This window comes from Ixodes scapularis, unplaced genomic scaffold (genome assembly GCF_016920785.2).
Source record: "Ixodes scapularis isolate PalLabHiFi unplaced genomic scaffold, ASM1692078v2 PGA_scaffold6__148_contigs__length_123643588, whole genome shotgun sequence".
Classification (NCBI taxonomy): domain Eukaryota; kingdom Metazoa; phylum Arthropoda; class Arachnida; order Ixodida; family Ixodidae; genus Ixodes; species Ixodes scapularis.
In genome coordinates this window covers 68,400,966-68,421,361 of record NW_024609881.1, presented here as the reverse complement: position 1 = coordinate 68,421,361, position 20,396 = coordinate 68,400,966, and the positions used below count along the sequence as shown (strand labels likewise).

The window sequence follows — 20,396 nt, the reverse complement described above, 5'->3', positions numbered from 1 at the left end:
CATCGCGGCTGTCCGCGGTAGCAGAGAGTGCTGACGGTTTTCTTGGCCTTAGATAGATTGCCGCACTGAATCTCTGTTTAACAAAAGTTTTGTCGATGATACAAGGTTTTTGACGCATTTATGTATATGTTCGAACAAGATTAATAAAGAAAAAAAAAAAACCTTGTATCGAGCAGGTATTTGTACAACTTCCTATCGTTTTAGAAGTCCCCTATTGGCGCCACGCCGCGTGGTTCTCATGGCCACCGCTCGCAGCTGCAGGTCAGAAAATATTTTAATTTTTGCCTCGCAATTACGCGGAGGAGTCGCAACATTTCGAAGGAAGATGTGTTTTCAGTCCTTTGAGGCAAGATTAACAATGTCAAAAGTTGAAGGTGCAAATTCTTTCTACGTTAAAATCGTTGCACAGCTTCTTAAAGGGGATATGACACGCTAAAAGTAAAATATGAGATTAGATTGGAACACACACATTGATAACAAACTTCACATTGTTAAGCCCAACTTAAAAGTATGGGAGAGTTCCTCCCATGCATAAGAACCACCATTCCGAAGTCCGTTTGTGCCGTTTGAGAATTGGTCATTCTCGATTGACGCACCCGCACTTGTTCTGCGGTGAAGTTGTAAGACTCTGTGAAAAGTGTGGGAAAATGCTGTCCTTCACATCCTTTGGAATTGTAGATTTATTGATCATCAAGGTCGAAGATATTTTCCTGAACTTTTCAAAAACCACCTTCCATTTCATCTTAATTTTTTGCTTGGTGATAGACCTTTGGTACCATTTGCTCGAGTTTTAAGTTTCCTACATGCAATTGACTTTTTACACCTGATATAGATAGATAAGTAAGTTTAGACGTAGCTGCTAGGCTCTTTAAATTAACTTTCTTGACGCAATATGGCCATAGTCGCTCTTGCGCCATTAAACCCCAGTTATAATAATAAAAATATTAGATAACAGTACTGCTAGGACCCATTGTATGTTCCTATAATCCTGCTAGATTTGTTTTGAAAATGGCGTGATATTTTTGTGGATAAATCGATTTATACGCGGGTCCCTCGGAGGGGCGGATGCGGGCGAAGTGGGAGGCCGGTGACGTAGCCAGCCTCCCGCGCAGCGTCCCCTTGCACGCACTTACAGACTTGGCTCTCTTGGCGTCTCGAGCTTCAGCTTCCTCGTTTACCTTTCGCGTTTCGAGCATGCTGTCCGTGACAATTACGTCTACGGCATCGCTCGCCTTATCAAAGCTTTCGACATTTATCGCAGCAGCAATGAGTGGATTGCCTTTAAGAGATGTTGGAAGGTGTTAATTTTAACTGCGACTCTCTGGCGTCCAGCTCCAGCGACGCCGAGTTACGAACTCGCTGTGGTCACCGTCGTCCGGGAATATCTCGCAGGCGCATGCAGGCTGAAAGGGCAACGGGCCGGGGGCGAGAGCGAGAACAGCGTTCGGGTTACCGAGTTGCGTGAGCGGTTTTGATCGTACCGTGACGAGGAGAGCTTGGGCGATCATGGGGGCGCGTAGAATGAGAGCACGTTCATGATCACATGGTTTATGGACACCATGGTGTCACTAACTTGGGCAGTGTTGCCTGGTCACCAGATGAAAATGATAAAAATGCGCAAATTGATTGTGGCAATTACCAGAGCTCTAGTATCGCGTAACTTGGCCTATATACTAACTAGCCTGTAAGCGTAATTTCAAGAATAATCTATCCGTTTAATTTTCGTGTCATAACCTCTTAAGATCGAATAGAGTATAACAAGAAAAACTAAGACTAGTTTATCAGAGCGCAGCTCTTAGGCGCCCGTTTCCGGCTTAAACGGCGTCGCCGTCGCCGTCCGCGTAACCGCGCCTTGCATTATGACGTCACGAGGCTTACTCTCGTGAGGGTGACGAGGGTTACCCTCACAACGGTCACGAGGGTTACTTTCACGAGGGTCACGAGGGTTACCCTCACGAGGGTCATGATCGTTACCCTCAAGAGGGTTGCGTGGGTTAGTTACCCTCAAAAGGGCTACCCTCACGAGGGTCACGAGCGTCACGAGGGTTACCCTCGCGAGGGTCACGAGGGTTATGAGAGTTACCCTCACGTAACCCCCCAGAGGTCACGTGACACCCCCCCCCCCCCGAGGCCACGTGACCTCAGGGAGTCACCTAACCCTCAGTACCCTTCCATTCTCCTCCTCAAGAGCTGCGCTCTAATCAGGCGTTACAGGGAGTTGTAAACGGTTTTCATTTTTCAGCTGTTAACAATAGGGAGTGATTTTATGTAGGATTTAGCGAAAGTAAAGAGATGGCTTTCAAACTTGAACTTACCTAAGACGTGCGAAGTGTTCCAATTAGGCATCGCATTATTCTAATTGTAAGAATAAATAGAACAAAATGATTGAGAAAGCTTGACGTGAAAAAAAAATACCTGCGCATAACTAGAATGGGTCAAATGTACCTGAAACTTAAAACAAAAATTTGAAACTTTTTCTGCGTCTGTTTCAAACAACAGGCTTTGCCCCTCTGGTACTAAAATGCTCTGTGATGGACATGGAACGATAGGTAAAACACGGCAAGTAATCGTGAAATAATGACATGCTTGTGTAATAGCACAAAGAAAAACGCCCGTCATTAAAAGCAGATAGATTCGAATGTTGGGCTATAGTATTTGAAAGTAACATTTCATTAAAAGAGAAATACACGTTTTGTGTAATCCCTTTATATACGGTCACCAAGTTAGCCAACAAAAGTCTAAGATAGTACTTAGCTGAGTCATGTGAATGCTTGAGTACACAGACGTAAACTTTGTCTGCAATATACTCAGTGAGGGAAATTGTCTTCAGAACTGTTGAGCAGGACACTTCAGATTTTGTGCACAGCAATTGCTGTATCGGAAGTAAGGTTTTCCTGCGGTTCGGGTCCGGCCTTGGGACGTTTGTTTTGTCGGGGAAAGCTACTCTCTGCTTCCGTCTTTGGACACTTGCTTGGCGCGTGCCCATGACGTGGGTTCAGGCACCCAGTCACACGTTCTGCTGGCCGTTGTCAGGGCCTCTGCTGTTGTGGTCATCCCGCAGCTCCCCCCCCCCTCCCCCCCCAAAAAAAAAAACAAGAAAAAAGGTGGAGGAGACGACAGCAAGAGTGCGAGGACGGACGCGCGCGCAGGATGTCTCACGGTCTTTAAGGAATCGCGCGCATTTGTTTTGTCGTGCACAGCATTTGCTGTGTCCTGTCTGGACAGTCCTTTAGATGGTGGCGCAACGCTTGGCCCCTTTTTTCACTGAACCTCTTCACACATTTCAGGCTATGGCAAAACATCTGGCGAGTATTACCACCTCTTGATCGAAGCACTGAGGCTCGCTTTCGCCGACGGACTGAGCTGTCTGTCCAGCCCCGGTCACAACAGTCTGACATCGGTGATTAACATGACCTGCAAGAAGCATGCCGAAGACAGGCGGGCTTTAATTGACAAGAAAAGGTAAGTAATGCGCAGTGGTAACTGCGGTTATCGACACCTGGATTGGGTGGTCCCAGAGGAAATATGACTCCGTGACACGTGTTTTAGTCCGCTCAACTTCGTCCTGGTTACATCGTCATAGTTGAACATCGTTCGCACCATCTCAACCCGGTTGGTGCGTTCTTGTAAACGCTAGCGAGTATAGAAGCGCCTATGGATCCCTCGAGCCAAAAGTTTGGCAACCCTTGATGTAGAATACTGCCTAGAGCACGTCTCTGGGTGTGTTTACTGCGTCTTCTTAATTTTTATCTCTTCGATTTGATGCTGGTGACCTCACTACTGCGTAATTCTGCTGACATTTTAACCTTGCATGGAAAGGACCAGACAACATCAATAAATGAAAAGACAACACAATGATGCCCTGTTTTGGAGATTCATCTTGCCATTTCCTGCTTTTCCGCATGCTCCCTCCACAGGCATAATGTGCCCGATTCAAGCACATTTCCTATCGAGAAAATAGTGCGCTTACCGCTAATCGAGATGGCCACTGTAGAGATCTTTGTGCCCAGAACCCGAAGTAACTTTCTTCTACAAAAAACAACGTACCAAGCCGCCCAGCGGCGGCACAAGGTTGCCTGCAGCAATCACAAACACGAGAGTTGCGCCCTCTACATCCGCTGCCCCCCCCCCCCCCCAAGGATGTACTGCACCCAAACACTACACGAAAGGTTCAACCTCCGGGTGTACATCACCCGTCTGCAACACCTGTTTCTTTGTACGGGAGTGATGAAAGAGTGGGGTTTGTTGCGCCGGAGGTTTTGGCTTGTAGGCGAAGGTGGCTGTTGCTGTTGAGCCGATCCTTGAGCTGCAGGTGCAGGTGGTTGTCGAGGCGAAGCTTGTTCTTGCGCTGCAGGTGCCGCGGGCTCTTGAGAAAGAGCCAGTCCTTGGGCATCTTCTCTTGCGGTTACGTCTTCATTGACTGTTCTGAAAGCCAGCAAGTTTCTCCGGTTGCGCTGCCAGATTGCTCCCTCATCAGTTTCCACCACGTACGACATGGGACGTTGCACTGGACTGAGGAAAATAGCTTTACTCGTTTTGGACGAACCCAGACGCGGGTACCGTCTTCCAGTGGCGAGTGGTTTCTAGCCTGATGGCGGCGATCGAAGTCTGTGGCTTGCCGACGCTTGAGCTTCGCGTCCTTGGTGGCCGCCTCCTCCTGCGGCTTGCTACTTGGCACCAGCAATCTCCCCTCCTTGGGAAGACGTGTGCGGAGTCGGCGCCCCATGCACGATTGTGCCGGACTAAAACCCGAGGGTCCGGGGTTGTTTCTTTAGTTAAGCAAAGCCAGGCACGGATCGTGCGCCTTGCGCAGAAAGTTCTCCACCGTGCGCGCCATGCGCTCTGCCTCCCCATTAGACAGTGGAAAGTTGGGGATGCTTGTCCGGTGTGCGATTCCGTAAGATGCCATGAACCGAGTGAACTCGTGGGACTGGAAGGGTGGTCCGTTGTCTGAACGGAGAGTAGATGGGAGGCCGTGGCGAGCGAAAATGCTCTTGAGTACTTTGATTTCATGCCAAGCTGTTGCAGAGTTGAGTGAGACCACTTCCGGGTAACTGGAATAATAGTCGACCAGGTGGAGATAAGTCTGTCGGTTCAGGTATAACAAGTCAGCACCCAGAAAGCCTCCAAGGAAGACTTGGAAGCTGCGTGCTCCGAAGTGGCTGTGCTGGATTGTCCCGGTACGACGTGCACTTTTTACACTTACATGTGCCACAAGCGCTGCTATGTCAGCGTTGATACTTCGCCACCATACCGATTCCAGGGCCCGAGCCTTGAATCGGTTAATGCCTTGGTGACCTTCATGAATCAAAGCCAGAGCTGTCTCACGTTGCACTCTTGCTACCACGATGCGGGTGCCTTTCAAAAGTGAACCATCACAAACCGAAAGTTCGTCCAACACGCTCACGTACTTTGTCAGGTGAAACGGTAACTTCGACTTTAGAGGGAACCCACAGTGGCACATCGAGGTGAGCGCGCCACACTCCCCGTCGTTTGCTTGAGCAGTTCGAAGGTCCTCCAGCTGTAGGGATGTTGCCTGTGATGAGGTCTGAAGGACTTTCGCCGCAAACACTTCGTTCGTGTCTGGAGGACGAGACAGATCGGCAGGTTTGGTGGGAACGCGAGACAGGGTGTCCGCTGTTGCGAGAAGCTTCCCAGGGGCATACGACATCGTGATTTGGTACCACATCACCTTCAGTCGAAGGCGCTGGATACGTGGAGGCACCGCGTCGAAGTCTCTCTTGCCAAACAGTGAAACCAGTGGCAGGTGATCTGTATCTGCATCGAAGACCAACCCGCAGAGGAACTCGTCGAACCATTGAACAGCCAATACAGCTGCCAGGGCTTCCTTCTCCGTTTGGGTATATCGTAGCTCAGTCGCTGTAAGGAACCGCGACGCGAAAGCAACCGGACTTTTTTCGCCGGAAGGCTGAGTTTGGAGAAGGACTGCCCCCAAGTCGAATGAACTGGCATCCGCTGAGAGGACTGTTGGATACGCCGGATGATACCTTGCCATACAGCGGTCCGAGACGAGCATCAGCTTGAGCTTGGTGAATCCTGTTTCTTGTTCGTGGGACCAGTTCCACGCAGAATTCTTGCCGAAGAGCGCTCTGAAGGGAGCTGCAACGTCCGATGCGTGCGGAATGAAGCGCCCGAGGTGGTTCACCATGCCAAGGAGGCGTCTTGCACCTGCTAGGTCAGTTGGCGCGCTCATCTGCTTGATCGCTTGGAACTAGCTTGGGTCAGGACGGATGCCCCTTGCAGATATCATCACACCCGGGAAGGAAACGCCGTTCTGGAGGAAGCAGCACTTCGTCTCGTTCAAGGTGATTCCTGCCCGGGATAGTCGCGTCAGGACTTGCTGCAGCCGGGAGTCGTGTTCTTCGAGAGTGCGTCCGAAGACGAGTATGATGTCTATCACGCACACAGCGCCCTCTAGCCCTTCCAAAATCATGGACATCTGCTTCTGGAAAAATTCAGGCGCTGAGCTGATGCCGAGCGGCATCCGACGGAAGCATTGGCGTCCGAGAGGTGTGATAAACGTGGTGATTTCTTGCCATTGTTTCACCGACTTCACCCGGTAGAAGCCTGATTTAGTGTCCAACTTGGAGAACACTGCTGCGTCTCCCAGCAGACAAAGGACTTGATCGACCGCGGGAAGGACGTGGCGTTCTCGCAGAACCACCCCGTTCAACTTCGTAAGGTCCACGCAGAGCCTGTGGCCCTTAGTGGCTTTGGGGACGACCACCAGACCGGCGCACCATGGCGTTGGCATGTCAACTTGGTGAATGACACCTTCTTGTTCATTTTCCGAAGTTTCTTGCGGACGACTTCACTCAACGGGATGGGGATGCGCCTTGCTACACTAAGAGAAAATGGAACAGCGTCTGGCTGGATGCGGATCTTATATTGTTTGGAAAGAGATCCAAGGTCATTAAACAGTCTGTCACACATGTGAAAAGAAACCTTGACGTGAGAAAGGTCCTTTTCTCTCGATGAAACCCCGTCAACAAACTTGGAAACTTTAAGTGCCTGAATGGCTGGGAAGTCCAAAAGAGGCACGGAGGGGGATTGTACCATGTAGTCTTCACTGGGTTGACTTGCCTCTCCACAGCAAAGTAGCCATTAAGGACCCGAGGACGTTGAGTGGCTGCTGTCTAGGCCCGAAGAGAGTGTTGTCCACGTTGCCGAGGGACGGCGGCAGGTGGGGGAAGGTCTTCGAGACAGCTGAAACTTCGGCTCCCGAGTCAACCTTGAACACTTCCGTGTAGTCGTTGACAGTGACTTCCACGAACTTGCCCTGGTCCGAGTTGCGAACGGTGTACAGTCCCAGCTCTGCCACCTGGGTCGAGCGTTTCTTACGGGAACGGCAGGCGTCCACAAAATGACCTTTTTTCTTGTAGTACTTGCACAACGAATTGCGTGCGGTGCATTCCGAGTGAGCGTGTGAAGCGCGGCCGCAGTAGCCGCACAAGCTAGAGCTTGGACTGCGCTTCTCGCGTGCTGCGCTGTGCTTGACGCGACCTGCTTGTGGCTGACGAGACTTAGCAGCGTCGAGGCTCACCGGTCGGGACGGCGTGTCGTGGCCTGCGAGCTGGTCTCTTTGCTTTTGGGCGTCTTTTGCTTGTCGCGCCTGCACCTATGCTTCTTTGAGGGTCAACTTGGGGTTGCGGCAAGGCTGGTCAGCGAGGCGAGCATAGCTTAAGCCTACGATGAAGCGGTTGTAAACGAGGCGGTCCACGACCTCGGGTGACTGGTAGTTTCATCTCTTGCAGAGCTTGCATAGTTCCGCATAGTAGCTGTCCGCCGTCTCCCCCGGCTGTTGGACACGCGGTGAAACTGCGTCGACTCGTACACCTCGTTGAGGGAGTGGACGAAATGGGCCGTAAACTTCTCAAGGACCACCTTGTAGTCGTTAGGAACGTCGCCCAGGCCGAACGTCGCAAGAAGAGGACGAGCTTCCGGCCCCATGCAATAAAGAAGTGTGCGGACCTGAACTTCTCCCGATGCCCGTCGAGGACCGGAAGCAAACGCGTATAGTCCTCGAAAAGGCTAAGCCACGTCGGCCAGGAACCGGCGTTCTCGAAGTCGAAGGGGTCTGGCTGTTGCAGAGAAAGGCCCTGCCATGAAGGCTTGGCGCCGTCTCCTTTGTTAGGCATGACAGCGAGCAGGAACATGGCGGTCGAAAGCCGGTCGGTGGGTGAGCAAACTACGCACTTACGGCGGAGACGGTTCATGTGAAGGCGATGCCTACTTCACTAGGCATAACGGCGAGGAGCATAGGGACAGAAGGCGCAGTTGAGACAGTTGAGGCCACGGACCGTGCGGGCTCGCTGCAGGCAGCGAGCGAGCTACGCATTAATCTAGTGGCAGCAGAGAATGCGAGCGTTGGCAGCGTACTTTCTGACACCATGTAGAGACCTTCGTGCCCCAAACCAGAAGTAACTTTATTCTCCAAAAAAACAAAAACATACCAAGCCGGATGGTTATATGGATGGATATATGTTAATGGCTATACCCCTTGTTACGGGCGGTAGCTTGCGCCACCTAGCCCAAGCCGCCCAGCGGCGGCACAGGGTTGTCTGCAGTAATCTCACACAATTGGGTTGCGTTCTCTACAGCCACCATGAACAACATCGGTTTCTTGCGTAAGCGGAGGGAGCGAAACTGGCTGTTGAAAGAGTGGTGTACGATATTATTGGAAGGTGACAAAGATGAGTGCGATAATTTCTACAATACGAAGAGCGCCAAAAGATTTTCTACCTTGTGCCGGCAAGACGGGGTGACGGCAGAACACGATTATAACCGTGTCCCATGACGCCTTCATGTGTGAGCGTGGTAGGACGAGGATATTGCTGCTTGCCTGACTGAAAACGATTAATCGCAAGGACGAGACTTGGCAATAGTGCTTTGCGTAATTTCAGTAGGTATCGTGAAGTTATTAATACCAGCAGAAAAGCAGAAGGAGCTCGGTGGGGCAGGATTGCGGTGGCCAGGGCCGGCCCTACAGCATTAAGTGCTCTGGACGAACTTTCGGGGAGGGGGGGGGGGGGGGGGGGGAAGGGGAGCGGTGCGCCCTCCCCCCCTCCTTTTTATGGCGCGGTGACGCCCCTGCTTCGATGGTTTCGTTTCGACCGACAAAAAGAAACCCAGTTTTCGGCCCGCATGACTGATTCTACGCATTGCAGAAAGTTAAAACTCTCTCACAGAGTGATGCTATAAGTTGTTATAGAATGTGAAACTTAGAGATCATGACGTTCCCTGCACCAAGGGATAAAGGTGGAAGACGGGATATCTCAACGAGCCGACGTCCCTTTAACCTATTTCGCCAAAACAAGACATGACATCATGGGCTTGTGCCATTTATTTCAGTAAAACAAACTTGTCAGCACGAAAGACGATATTGTTTGATTTCTTGCTGACAAGCTGGGTTTACTGAAATAATTGCCACAGGCGCCCACAATATCATTTGTTGTGACGAAATTAAGATTAGGTGAACGCCAAAAAAAAAAAAATATATATATATATATTTATATATTTCGTTTTTATTTCTTAATTTTTTATCCTGGTATCCTCCGTTCTCCAACTTACACAATATATCCACACCGCTGGCGTCGCATTCTCACACAGCGTCCTTTTGTTTTTTACAATCTGTTGTGTTTTTATGCTGTTGAAAGAATAGTTTTTATTACAACGACAGAACCCGGCAGCTCGTTGCTTGTTTGTTCCGTGTCAGCCTTGGTGACACCTGCGGAATACATAGTTTCGGGGACAACATTTTCAGAGTTAATCTACAGGGCGCGTTCCCTTCGTGTCACAGAGCCATAGACAAAGTGGCGGCCTCAGACCTCCTGGCTCCGCCTCAATTCCACACCACTTTCTTAACCACGGTCGACGAACATGGTAACGCCTGCGCCTTCATCAACAGCAACTTCAAGGGATTCGGGTGCACGATTGTCGAAGAACACGGCTTCGCTGTTCACGTAAGTCGGCACATAGTTTTTTTTTTCTATTAAAGGGCCCCTGCAACTTAAATGGCTCGGAATGTTTTACACTTTTTAGTGAGCTTACTGGCACTAGTGGGATCCAAGTATATTCGCACGAAACGCCACTCACCAAGGAGCTTTCCTTCGTTGCCTCATAAGTTCAGGGGTAGAAGCGGTCGTTTGCTATCCGGAGAGCACGTCGTCTGCTTCTTCCGCGGGGGTTGCGGGGACGTCGGAAAGACGTCGAGCTTTGATTGGCTTTGTTTGGAAGGAGAGTGGGTAGACCTTGATGCTGGGTGGCTTGAGGTCTACCTACTATATGTTTCAGACAGCGAATAAGAGCTTCGCATTCCCACATCATCGCAGCCTCAGTGCAAGAAGCAGACGAACTTGCGCTCCGCGTAGGTTTTTTCTTCGCAAAACTTGACGAAGAAGTTGTAGGGAAACCGTCCGAACTGGATCAAAACAGCATGCATGGTGGGGCTGCTCCTCATTAAAGGTGAACGGAGTATAAGCGCGTCTCCTCGGGATACCCAGCCTCCAGCATGTATGCGTTGCTTGCATGCTTTGGGTGGACATGCGCGCACAGAACTCTCGAGATGTCGAAGCCTTACCGAAGGGTAAAGGTGGGAGCTCGCACTCAAGACAGGAATCCTTAAATACCTCCCTGGCGTTCTTGTTCAATACACAGCTACGGTGTAGTCACAAAACCTGGCAGTTCGACGGCGGAATCATAAAGTGCCCCGTCCCGAATTTAGCGCGAGGATCTGGTAGCCAAAGCATCAAAGAGCCAATTCTCGGGGAACCTAGACGTTAGCGCACAACTTTTGCAGCGGCGAGGACCCGATACGCGCTTGTTTGCTCGGGAGAAGTATGTTTCGGCGTCTCGCCGCAGCGAGGCGCCAGTCACGTGGTTCTCCTCTCATCCGTTGTCTGCCGCCGTACCTTTTCCATTTCGGCTGCCGCTTCTTGTGGCAATCTGCCAGGCTTTGTCAGTATATAAAAGGCTATGGCTGAGGACTTGTCAATATTACAACGGTGTATACGCGAAGCGACGCGATCGTGGCAGCAGCTTGACAGCGTTTTGAACTGGGAATGAAACGGATCATTTAAGTGCGCGCATTTTGGCTTGAAGGCCGCTTTTCTTGACATGAGCACGTGTGGACGGCGTGGCACTCACAAAGCATACCACTCACTCTCCTATTCTTTGCCTTGCTCGCTCGCACTTATATGGTACTCACGGTGAAACAGAGTACACAGCCCTTTTTTATACTTTCAGCATGTTTCAGACAGTGTTTAATGACAAAATCTGACGGGACCGTCTTACACGGAAGGAAGACGCCCCAGACATGATCTGCAGACTGTTTTTTGTATGATGGGAATCAGCCGTGTGACCACGGCTTAATGTTAATTTCATTCATATGCTTTAGGTGCCGTGTTGTTATAAATGCTAGCGCTGGGGTCTGTGAAACCACAAAGGTTACCTTAGTCGGGTGTTATACGTAACAGGAGAGGCTGGAATTTTTTATGCATCAGAAAAAAGTTTGTCTGTCATTACCCGGAACCTTTTGTTTTGACATTCTCTAGGTTTTTTTATGCGAATATGAGCTATCTGACATTTTGTGTTTCATCGCTTCTCTAACACCACTGTACATCACTGTAAACTGTATGCACCTTCCAAACATCTCATTTTTACCTTTGCGATGATTATGTGGAAGTAGTGGTATTTGAATGTCTGTAGTTTTAATTTGTTTATTTTAGGTTTGCTTCGTTTACATCATGCACGCATTAACATGGTGGAAGCTTGAAATCATTTTGTTCTAGAACCTAAACTGCCAACACCGTCGAGATTGAAGTTCTTTTATTACTCTTAGATCCGTCGATGAGAAATCTTTTGCTGACGTAATTGTCTGCATCCGGCGAATTGTGGAAGGCCGACCATAGCGTACAGGGAGTGTTCACTGGCGGTCATAGCTGTGTGCTCGACTGCTGAGCGCGCGCTGAGCCGCGCTTCCACAGTTCTTTTGCAACGTGCGTTCCACATCGCCAAAACTGCCGGTCTTTTCAGCCTCTTAATGTGAGCCCGTATTGAGCATACCCTCTAAACAACGCCCTTAAAGGAGCGATGCAACAGTTTTTGTACTGTGCACAAATACCGCTTAAAACGGATCCGTAACGTTAATGACCTATGAAACACGCGTTCGTCTTTCACCCCACGCAATAGAAGTCCCAGAAAACAATTTAAGAAAAACGAGCAGCGTTCACCCCCTCAACTCGCAGCCAGAACAAGCGGCCACGTGATCTGGAGCCGATTATATGCCGCCAGTGTTGACCATAGCCGCGCGCTGGGGTTGGCAAAGCGCAGGACACGCGCTGAGTTCCAGACATTGTTATGGCTCGGCTGTTGTCGTCGTTGCAGCGATTGGACACGGGTCACAACCCGAATACTTCTCGAGCTAGCAATTGTCACGAGCCCAAGTCGAGTGCCCACGCAATGCTCGGGTCCAATCTATGAACCGCATTCAAATATCGTCACTTGGGTGTACTGCGATCCCCGAGTTACGTCATCAAATTTTGCAAAGGAGAGATTGAATGAAAATGATCGCTTCTGTCCTTGAAATTACACCGCAACAAAGGAGTTTCTTGGCCAATGGCGTTGCGTGTGAGTAACCTTGAGTCCCAGGTGTGCCAGTAAGCTCGTATAGAGAGAAAAACATTCCAATTGAATATCGTTGCACAGCTCCTTTAAATATGGCGTCCGGTGAATACCTTCTATTATGGAGTTGCCTTCGCTTTTTCTCAGCACGAAGCACCGGGAAGATTAATTGTTAGATTCTTCTCTTTATGATTTTATACACCACTTCTAATCGTTTAATTGTTAACGATTTATCAAGGTCTGTTCCAATTTCAAAACAGAGCCGAGCCATGGGTTTTGTGGGAGTGGACGGACACCCGAACTGTGTCGGCCCTCTCAAGAAGCCCTACCACACCCTGATGCCGGTGATGGTCACGGACAGCCACTCCGGTGACTGGATGGCAAACATTGGATGCATGGGAGGATATGGACAGCCCCAAATCAATCTTCAGGTAGGCGGTGTCTCTAACGTCTCGGGTAGTTTCCAGAAGTATAAGTTTTAGGTCTAATTACTCACCCTTTTTTAAATTGTGTTGTGTGTATGTTTAGACTGCGGAAAGTTGCCCCACTGGGCATCTGGTTTCTCTGCTCTAGTAGAACAATTTAGCAAATCCAGCATCACTGCTTGTCTAGCGTCATTAACGTGCATCCGGCAATATTGAGACACGACCGCACATGTTTCTATATGCTCAAACCTACTGAAAAAAAAGAAGAAAACCAAAAATTTCGAAAAGAAACACGACTAAAATCAAAGAGATCATATTTTTTTGTTTTAATTCAGCGATTGTTCTTCTCCTTTCTCCATTCTCGTGTGTTTCGTTGTACGTTTTAAATAACCATGCCTTACCAACACGCCTAAGATTCCATTTTGAACAATTTAATTCCGATTTATTTGATTGTCATCAGGTTTATTTGGCTTATATTGGATTAATGTTAATTTATATCAATGTAGCTATTAAGTAATGATTCTTAATTGCTAGATATATTTGTAAACATCTCAGAATTATTCATCGATCTTTCGGATCATTATAAACGGCGTAAGAAATAATTGCTATAAATTTATTGAGTAAACTCATCGGTAATAGGAGAAAAACGGCTTTATATTTCTTTTAATGAATGAAAATGATTTAACTATTTTCTTTTTCTTTGGCACTCTGGTTTCCTTACAGTTGAACATTAGTTTCCTAAAAGTTGACTTCTTTTTTTCCCGTATTTTTACTAGCTGCAATAGAAGGCTACGTAACGAACCGACGAAGTAGACGGTAGAGAGAAAGCTCAACGTTCTTATCAGCTGAGAAGATCCCTGCTTTGTGCCCGTGTTCAGCTTGTTATAAAACCTTATTTAATAATAATTATTTTATATAAATACAAAACAAACTGACACTAAAAGCATCAAGTAGTTAACAAGCGGTAAATACAATTTTACTATTGGGATTATTTTTGCGGAAACTGTGATTAAAATCATCTTGATGTTTTTTCTCCACCTTAGAACTCACCCACACTTGCTGAAACTTGTCAACCTACTTGAATTGATTAACTGAAAGTTACGCGTTTTTGGGGATTATCAATCAGTCAAAGCTTTATTTTTCCAGAAAGACTGAAGGGGTCCTCGGGCAAAAAGCTGCTAGAAGCCGCTTGAGTGGGTTTGAGGATAATTTATTTTATCAAAAATAATAAGAGTCAAAAGAATACAAAATAACAATAAAATTTCAGAGAGCAAAAATCAATTATCAAGCGTAATTACGACAATAGTTAAACATGCCTTTTTTGTCATTTGTTGATAGGCTTATGTTGTTCGCGAAGCAGCTATTTAACACGTATGGTTTAGTGTAATATAATGATTGGCAGTTGTAGTTTTTGCGGCACCGAGGGGGGACCCTTGTGTCTGCACAGCGTGTGTTCATTTTACTTCCATGCTTTTCAAATTTCAAAACAAAATGTCACAAAAAACAAAACGAAAACGAATGCTGGTACTGAGAAGCGGATGGTGTAAAGTAAACCATAGTTTTACATGCGTTCTTCGGGGACTATTTGATATCTAGAACATAACGGTTCTAACCTGCTATATAACGTAGTTTTTCTTGCAAGAATTGTTGGTTTATAAGGTTTGGATTCGTTGTAGTAAAGCTAAAAGAATGCGTGGTAAATTTGTTTAACTTAATACTTACCGGTAAAACATTGTGACAACTCTAAAAATGCCAAAGACTCTTGAAGATTTAGCAATCAAATAGTTAACATGGCTATTCCATATCATACACTCGAAAACCGTTTTATGATGGCTAATAAACTGAATTGGCGAATCATCAAGTTTGATTGTATTTTTAACCAAGATCGGTTTATTAAGTAATATAAATAAAATGGCACGGTACTTTCGTGTGCTTATTTGAAGGGCTTTAACTTCGGACCACTTTGCGAATTTACCTAAGATATTGTATCAGGTGCAGAAAGAAGACAGGCTCGTATCATCAGCGTAGTAAACAAACTGAACTCGGTTATCGATTTTGAAAATATAATTTACGTATACATTAAAAAGAAGACGCCCAATTGCTTCTTTGAGGAATACCGAGAATAACGTTTCGAAAAGAAGAGTAATAACCATCAAATACTACACACTGTTTCCTACACTCTAGATATTATTCGAGTAAAGCTAGCGGAGAAGTTAATTCGTGTATAGCTTACTTGACGTGAGGTCACGTTACGTCATTCTTCCCGCTAAATTTAGTGGGGGGAACGTAATTGGTGTCTAGTTCACGTGACGCTAGGTCACGTGACGTCAAGTTTCGCGCCGAATTCGGCCGGGAAACTTAATTCGTGTATAGATTATGTAGCGTCAGGTCACACGACCTCAATTGACGTCACGTAACCGAAACACCGATACAGCTTCCACTCTAAATTGAGCGTGAAACGCACGGACCGACGGACAGACGGACGAACGGGCAAAATTTCGGGAATGGGGGCTCGTTAAAAAGCATTTCATTTTTTGAAAACAAGTTGACGTCCGTGCTTAGACAGCGTAATGTCGGTCTGCCTTTGAGGCATGGCGACACTGGTTTTCAAATAGATGAGAAGCTTAGCCAGTGCAGTACGACCCCTAGCCTGGAATATGTAACGTGCATCAGGCAGTAGTGATACACGACCGCATGCCGGTACGGTGCTCATTCGGATCGAAACAGGCGAGGGTAGGGGTTGAACTTGCAGGCTCTCTGTGTTCTGCAGCTCGAGCTTTCGCTCCACGTGCTCAGAGCTTTGAAGCGCCAACACACTTGGCCACCAATACTTTTCAGCAGCGGGGTCTATTTCCACTACTTTGATACGCATCCATATTTAGGGTGCTTTTATCTGATTGCAGGTTTTACTGGGGATGCTGGAGTTGGGCTTGAATCCACAGGAAGCAGTCGACAGACCCAGAGTCTTGATAGGTCCTGGATACTCGTTGCATCCAGAGTAAGCATCAATATTTGGCTTTTATATATGCGTGTGTGTATGTAAGAATATATCGGGTGGGAACGCGACACGTCAGAACAGCACACAACAAGACCACAGGACGTCGAAATAGCGCAGCGAGAAGGCAGCATGCGTCAAAATTACACGCGACACAACAGGACCGCGTCAATAGAACACAGCGAAAAACGAGCACGTGTCAAAACAGCAGAGTGTCACAAAAACACAGCAACAAAACAGCCCGTACGTAACATAAGTATATTTTCAGTGAATTCCGCATCCGCCATACTCGAAGTACACAGCAGCGAGCGATTTTAATTTGTTCGGGTTACTCAAAGCGGTTTTAGACGGAATAAAGTTCCGTACATGGGATAAATTGAATGCGGGCGTGCATATCTAGGTTCGTTTAAAGACCTTTGTTTGTTCTTCGTCCCCCTTGGTCCCCGTCTCCACGGATTATCGGCACCCGCAAGATATCTTTTTAACGGGGCATCCACGCGTCGGTAAAGCGTTTGCGCATATGTGCTGAGCCCGGGTGGGAATATGCTACAAAGCGGAAAAATGCTTTTAACCGTGCCTTTGGTATTAAGCGTATGAGATATAGATTGCGGTTACTTTTTGGTTCTGCCTCGTAAGCGTCATTGACAGTACATCACCAGTTACTTCGGCAGTATATCACGAAGCTACCGTTACTTCAAAGTAATTGCAAGTGAAATACGCTCCGCAAAACAATTGGTATAAAATCGATAATGTGGATGCAGACTTGTACCTAACGAGTCACAAGGAACTGATTCCTTGTAATCAGTTGCATTTTATTGCAACTTTTTAACGCTTCAATTACTTTTTTTTTCTGCGGTAACGTCTGCTGTAATTAAATAGTTATTTTTGTAATCTATTGCAAGTGGTAAATTATGTTTCCGAAAGAGCTAAAATTATTAACTTGAGTTTTTTTACGTAAGAAAAAATCACTCTGTCTGCCGGTGGGTCCCTGGTCTAGGTTTCACCAACGTATATGGACACTTTCTTTTGTCTCCCAAACAACTAAAAAAAAAAAAAAGATACCAATATACCATTGAGTGCCACAGTCAAAACGTGGCACTCAGCAACGTTTTGACTGTCAGTGGTCGAGAGTGCCTATTTTTCTGCGAAGTGAAAGTGTTATTTGTGTTATGTAAGTTGTTATAGCTTGTTTTAAACGTTCAAGTAAAGTGAAAAGTCATCAGTTACATTTTGGTAATTTTTATTACTTTTGCGATGCATTAATTGCTTACTGTAATCAGTTAAGTATTTAATAAAATAATTGTAATTGGTTACTTTCTTTTAGTAACGCGTACAAGAATGAGCGGATGTGAATGCATCCAATGGTTGCGCACTTGACCGTACGCCCCAAATAAACAAAAAATATATAAAATTGAAAAAAAAAATAAACAGTTTTACAGTACGTGGCCGCCGTTTACAACCATCGTTTATAAGGGATATAGTATTCTAATATTTAATTTATAAAAACAGTATTTTGCTATCCCTATCATCCTTCCATTCTCCAGAGCTGGAATGGCACATGCATTTTATGTCACGTTACGCTAAGTTGTCAATGTACTGTTTTGACGCTGTGGGGCGTTTGCTTTTGTTGTCGCTCTCCTGTTTTGACGCTGTGCATTTTTGTCGCGAGATATTTTGATGCACGTTGTTTTCTCACTGCTGTTTGACGCCATGCTCTTTTGACGCGTGCTTTTTCGACGGTGCTGTTTTGTCGTGTACTGTTATGTCGTGGGTGCTGCTCTGTCGTGTGCTGTTAGTGTCCTGTGCTTTTTTGTCGCGGTACAAAAAAGTGTTCCAGCAAGGAATGAACAATTCTTAGGAATACGATAATTAAAAAAAAAAAAAAAATTAGTCGTTGTGGGAACATTATGCCAGCCACGGAAGACGTCAGGAAATGCAAAAAAAAAAAAATAAAAATAAAAAGAAACATGAAAAGACACACACACACGCATACTAATCAGGTAAACAAGTAATTAAGATTTACTAATTAACTTTTACATACATGTAAATGAACATGCTTACAATTATATATTTGCTGAGCGTCATCGAAAGCCCGTATATCAATACATTTTAAGAGGGGGTCCGTGGGAAGTGTGGGAGTGCTCTATAGTACTTGTGCAGCAGACACGAGGCTGGTGGAGCGGCAACGCAATCAATAAGAATATCATCCGCGTTTCTTTTTAAAATAGACTGATTTAGGGGCCCGGATCTCGATGACGCGCACCAAGTTTCTCATTGAAACCATGTTTCATTTGCACTAGTTAAAATTTCTTTAGTAAATTTTAGTCAAATGTTTAGCTATCAGACCTATAGGAGGTATTCACTGGACGCCATATTTGAAGGCGATGTTTAGAGCGCATGCTCAGAACGAGCTCACATTAATAGCCTGCTAACACCGGCAACCTAGATGGTGCTAAATGCACGCTCCAAAAAGACTGCGGAAGCTCGCCGTCAGCACGCACTCAGCAGCAGCGCACACGGATATGGCCGCCAGTGAATACTCCCTGTAGGGAGTATTCACTGGCGGCCATAGCTGTGTGCGCGAATGCTGAGCGCGTGCTGATGGCGAGCTTCCACAGTTCGTTTGCAACGTGCATTCCGCACCATCAAGAGTTCCGGGCTTAGCAGCCTATTGATGTGAGCTCGTTCTGAGCATGCGCTCTAAACAGCACCCGCAAATATGACGTCCAGTGAATACTCCCTATATATTGCTAAATTATCGAAGCAACAAGGAAAATGCTTAGAATGCAGATCTACGTGCTGCACGTGCCGGCGTCTCCAGCACTGACTGTTCGAAAGTAAAGGCCTAAAACAAATGGGATTTTGCACGCACGTTCCGTCAGCGTTTTATTTTTTGTTATTTAATTCTAATCCTTTATACGGTGAGGGCGGGCGCGTTCGGCGCGTTGAACTACAGGGTGTCACGAAAGAAAATTAACATGTTCTTCTTTGCTGGAAAAATGAACTAGGCATCGCGGAACAGTCACTCTCCGCCCGAAGGTAGAGCTAGAGGTCACATCCAGATGCCAAAGTTTCAGCCCAATCCGATGACTTAATCGAAAGTTTTAAGTGATTTTCTGAAAATATCAATGGGAAAATGGAGCCCATTTTTGCCCGTTTTCGGTTTCTGGTGCCATCGAGCCCCATGTGTTCAAAAACTCCGTCGGCCGCCATTTTCCCATTCAAAATTTTCAGAAAATCACTCGTAACTTTTGATTAAGTAATCGGATCGGGCTGAAACTTTGGCATCTGGTTGTGACCTTTGGGTCACAACCAGATGCTACTTTTGGGCAGAGAATAAGTGGTCGGCGATGGCTAGTATTTTTTTTTTTTTGTGGTCAAAAAGTCCGTGTAAAGTTTCTTTTGTGACACCCTGTACATTCCCGATGTTGTCGTTGATGCTTGGGTAACTTAGCAATACGACTATTACTAGTATATTATTGCAGTCTCAGACGTCCACCGTGGCTGACAGTTTGTTCCAGAAAAAGGAGGCTTTTTAAATCACCCTACTGGTAAGAATTCTTTAAAAGCGTGAAACACCCGGTATAATTACGGGGATTTGCTTAGAAGAATCCTCACAGGACTTCATCAGCTACTGGGTGTTTTAAATTTATCTCTCAATTTCCTGCGCCATTGGTGCAGTGATGCCCTTTTCCTGGAAGAAGACCTGCCGTCGGGTGTCGCCCAGGAGCTGAAGAAGAGAGGTCACCGTTTTCTGGGCACTCTCAAGGGCGCAATGAGACGTAAAATGGGCTTCGCCCACGTCGTCACCAGGGGAAGCTGGTGGAACCGATCTGGAGGATCTCCAAGCTACATCGAGGGTCGCGACACTTTCCTCTGGTTCGGAAGCGATCCCCGGTGCGATGCGGCAGCTATGGCATACTAAGGTTCCCTTAAGAATCTATTTTCTACGAGGCATCCGATCACAACAGTGAACTTGGTTGTTTCCTTTCGAGGTTACTTTGAGGCCAATAAATGTCAATCCCCGACGAGGTGCTATTGAATGTCTCTTCACTGGGCGGCCCCATACGCACTTATACTTTTTACCCCTTGAGAACACGACTGGGAGCGACTTCAGTGAAAGCCCTTTTGCGAACTATACCTTCAAAGCTTCATGTTTAGCGCGCTGTATAGTCCTTACAGTCTAAGAGACGTTGGCCATGAGGAGTATTTTATTACCGCTCGGGCACCATCGAGATTGCCGAAATAGCCAATAAGAATGCTCGAGTACGAATCGCGAAGCAAGAATCGCTCAGAGATAACAAGCCACGGCCCGCGTTTCTTAAGCCAGTAAT

General features: G+C 46.8%; 1 protein-coding gene across 3 annotated transcripts in view; it reads left to right on the top strand.

Moving 5' to 3' along the window:
- Nucleotides 1–20,093, top strand: part of LOC8033104 (glutathione hydrolase-like YwrD proenzyme) — a 61,658-nt gene extending 41,565 nt beyond the window's left edge. For all 3 annotated transcript variants that reach the window (XM_040212257.2, XM_040501606.2, XM_040212256.3), the window contains 5 exons: nucleotides 3,288–3,462; nucleotides 9,821–9,983; nucleotides 12,903–13,073; nucleotides 15,971–16,065; nucleotides 19,744–20,093. In XM_040212257.2, coding sequence (XP_040068191.2) covers nucleotides 3,288–3,462; nucleotides 9,821–9,983; nucleotides 12,903–13,073; nucleotides 15,971–16,065; nucleotides 19,744–19,987 — 848 coding nt within the window. In that variant the 3' untranslated portion in view covers nucleotides 19,988–20,093. The remainder of the gene's footprint in view (nucleotides 1–3,287; nucleotides 3,463–9,820; nucleotides 9,984–12,902; nucleotides 13,074–15,970; nucleotides 16,066–19,743) is intronic.
- The last annotated feature ends 303 nt before the right edge of the window (nucleotides 20,094–20,396 follow it).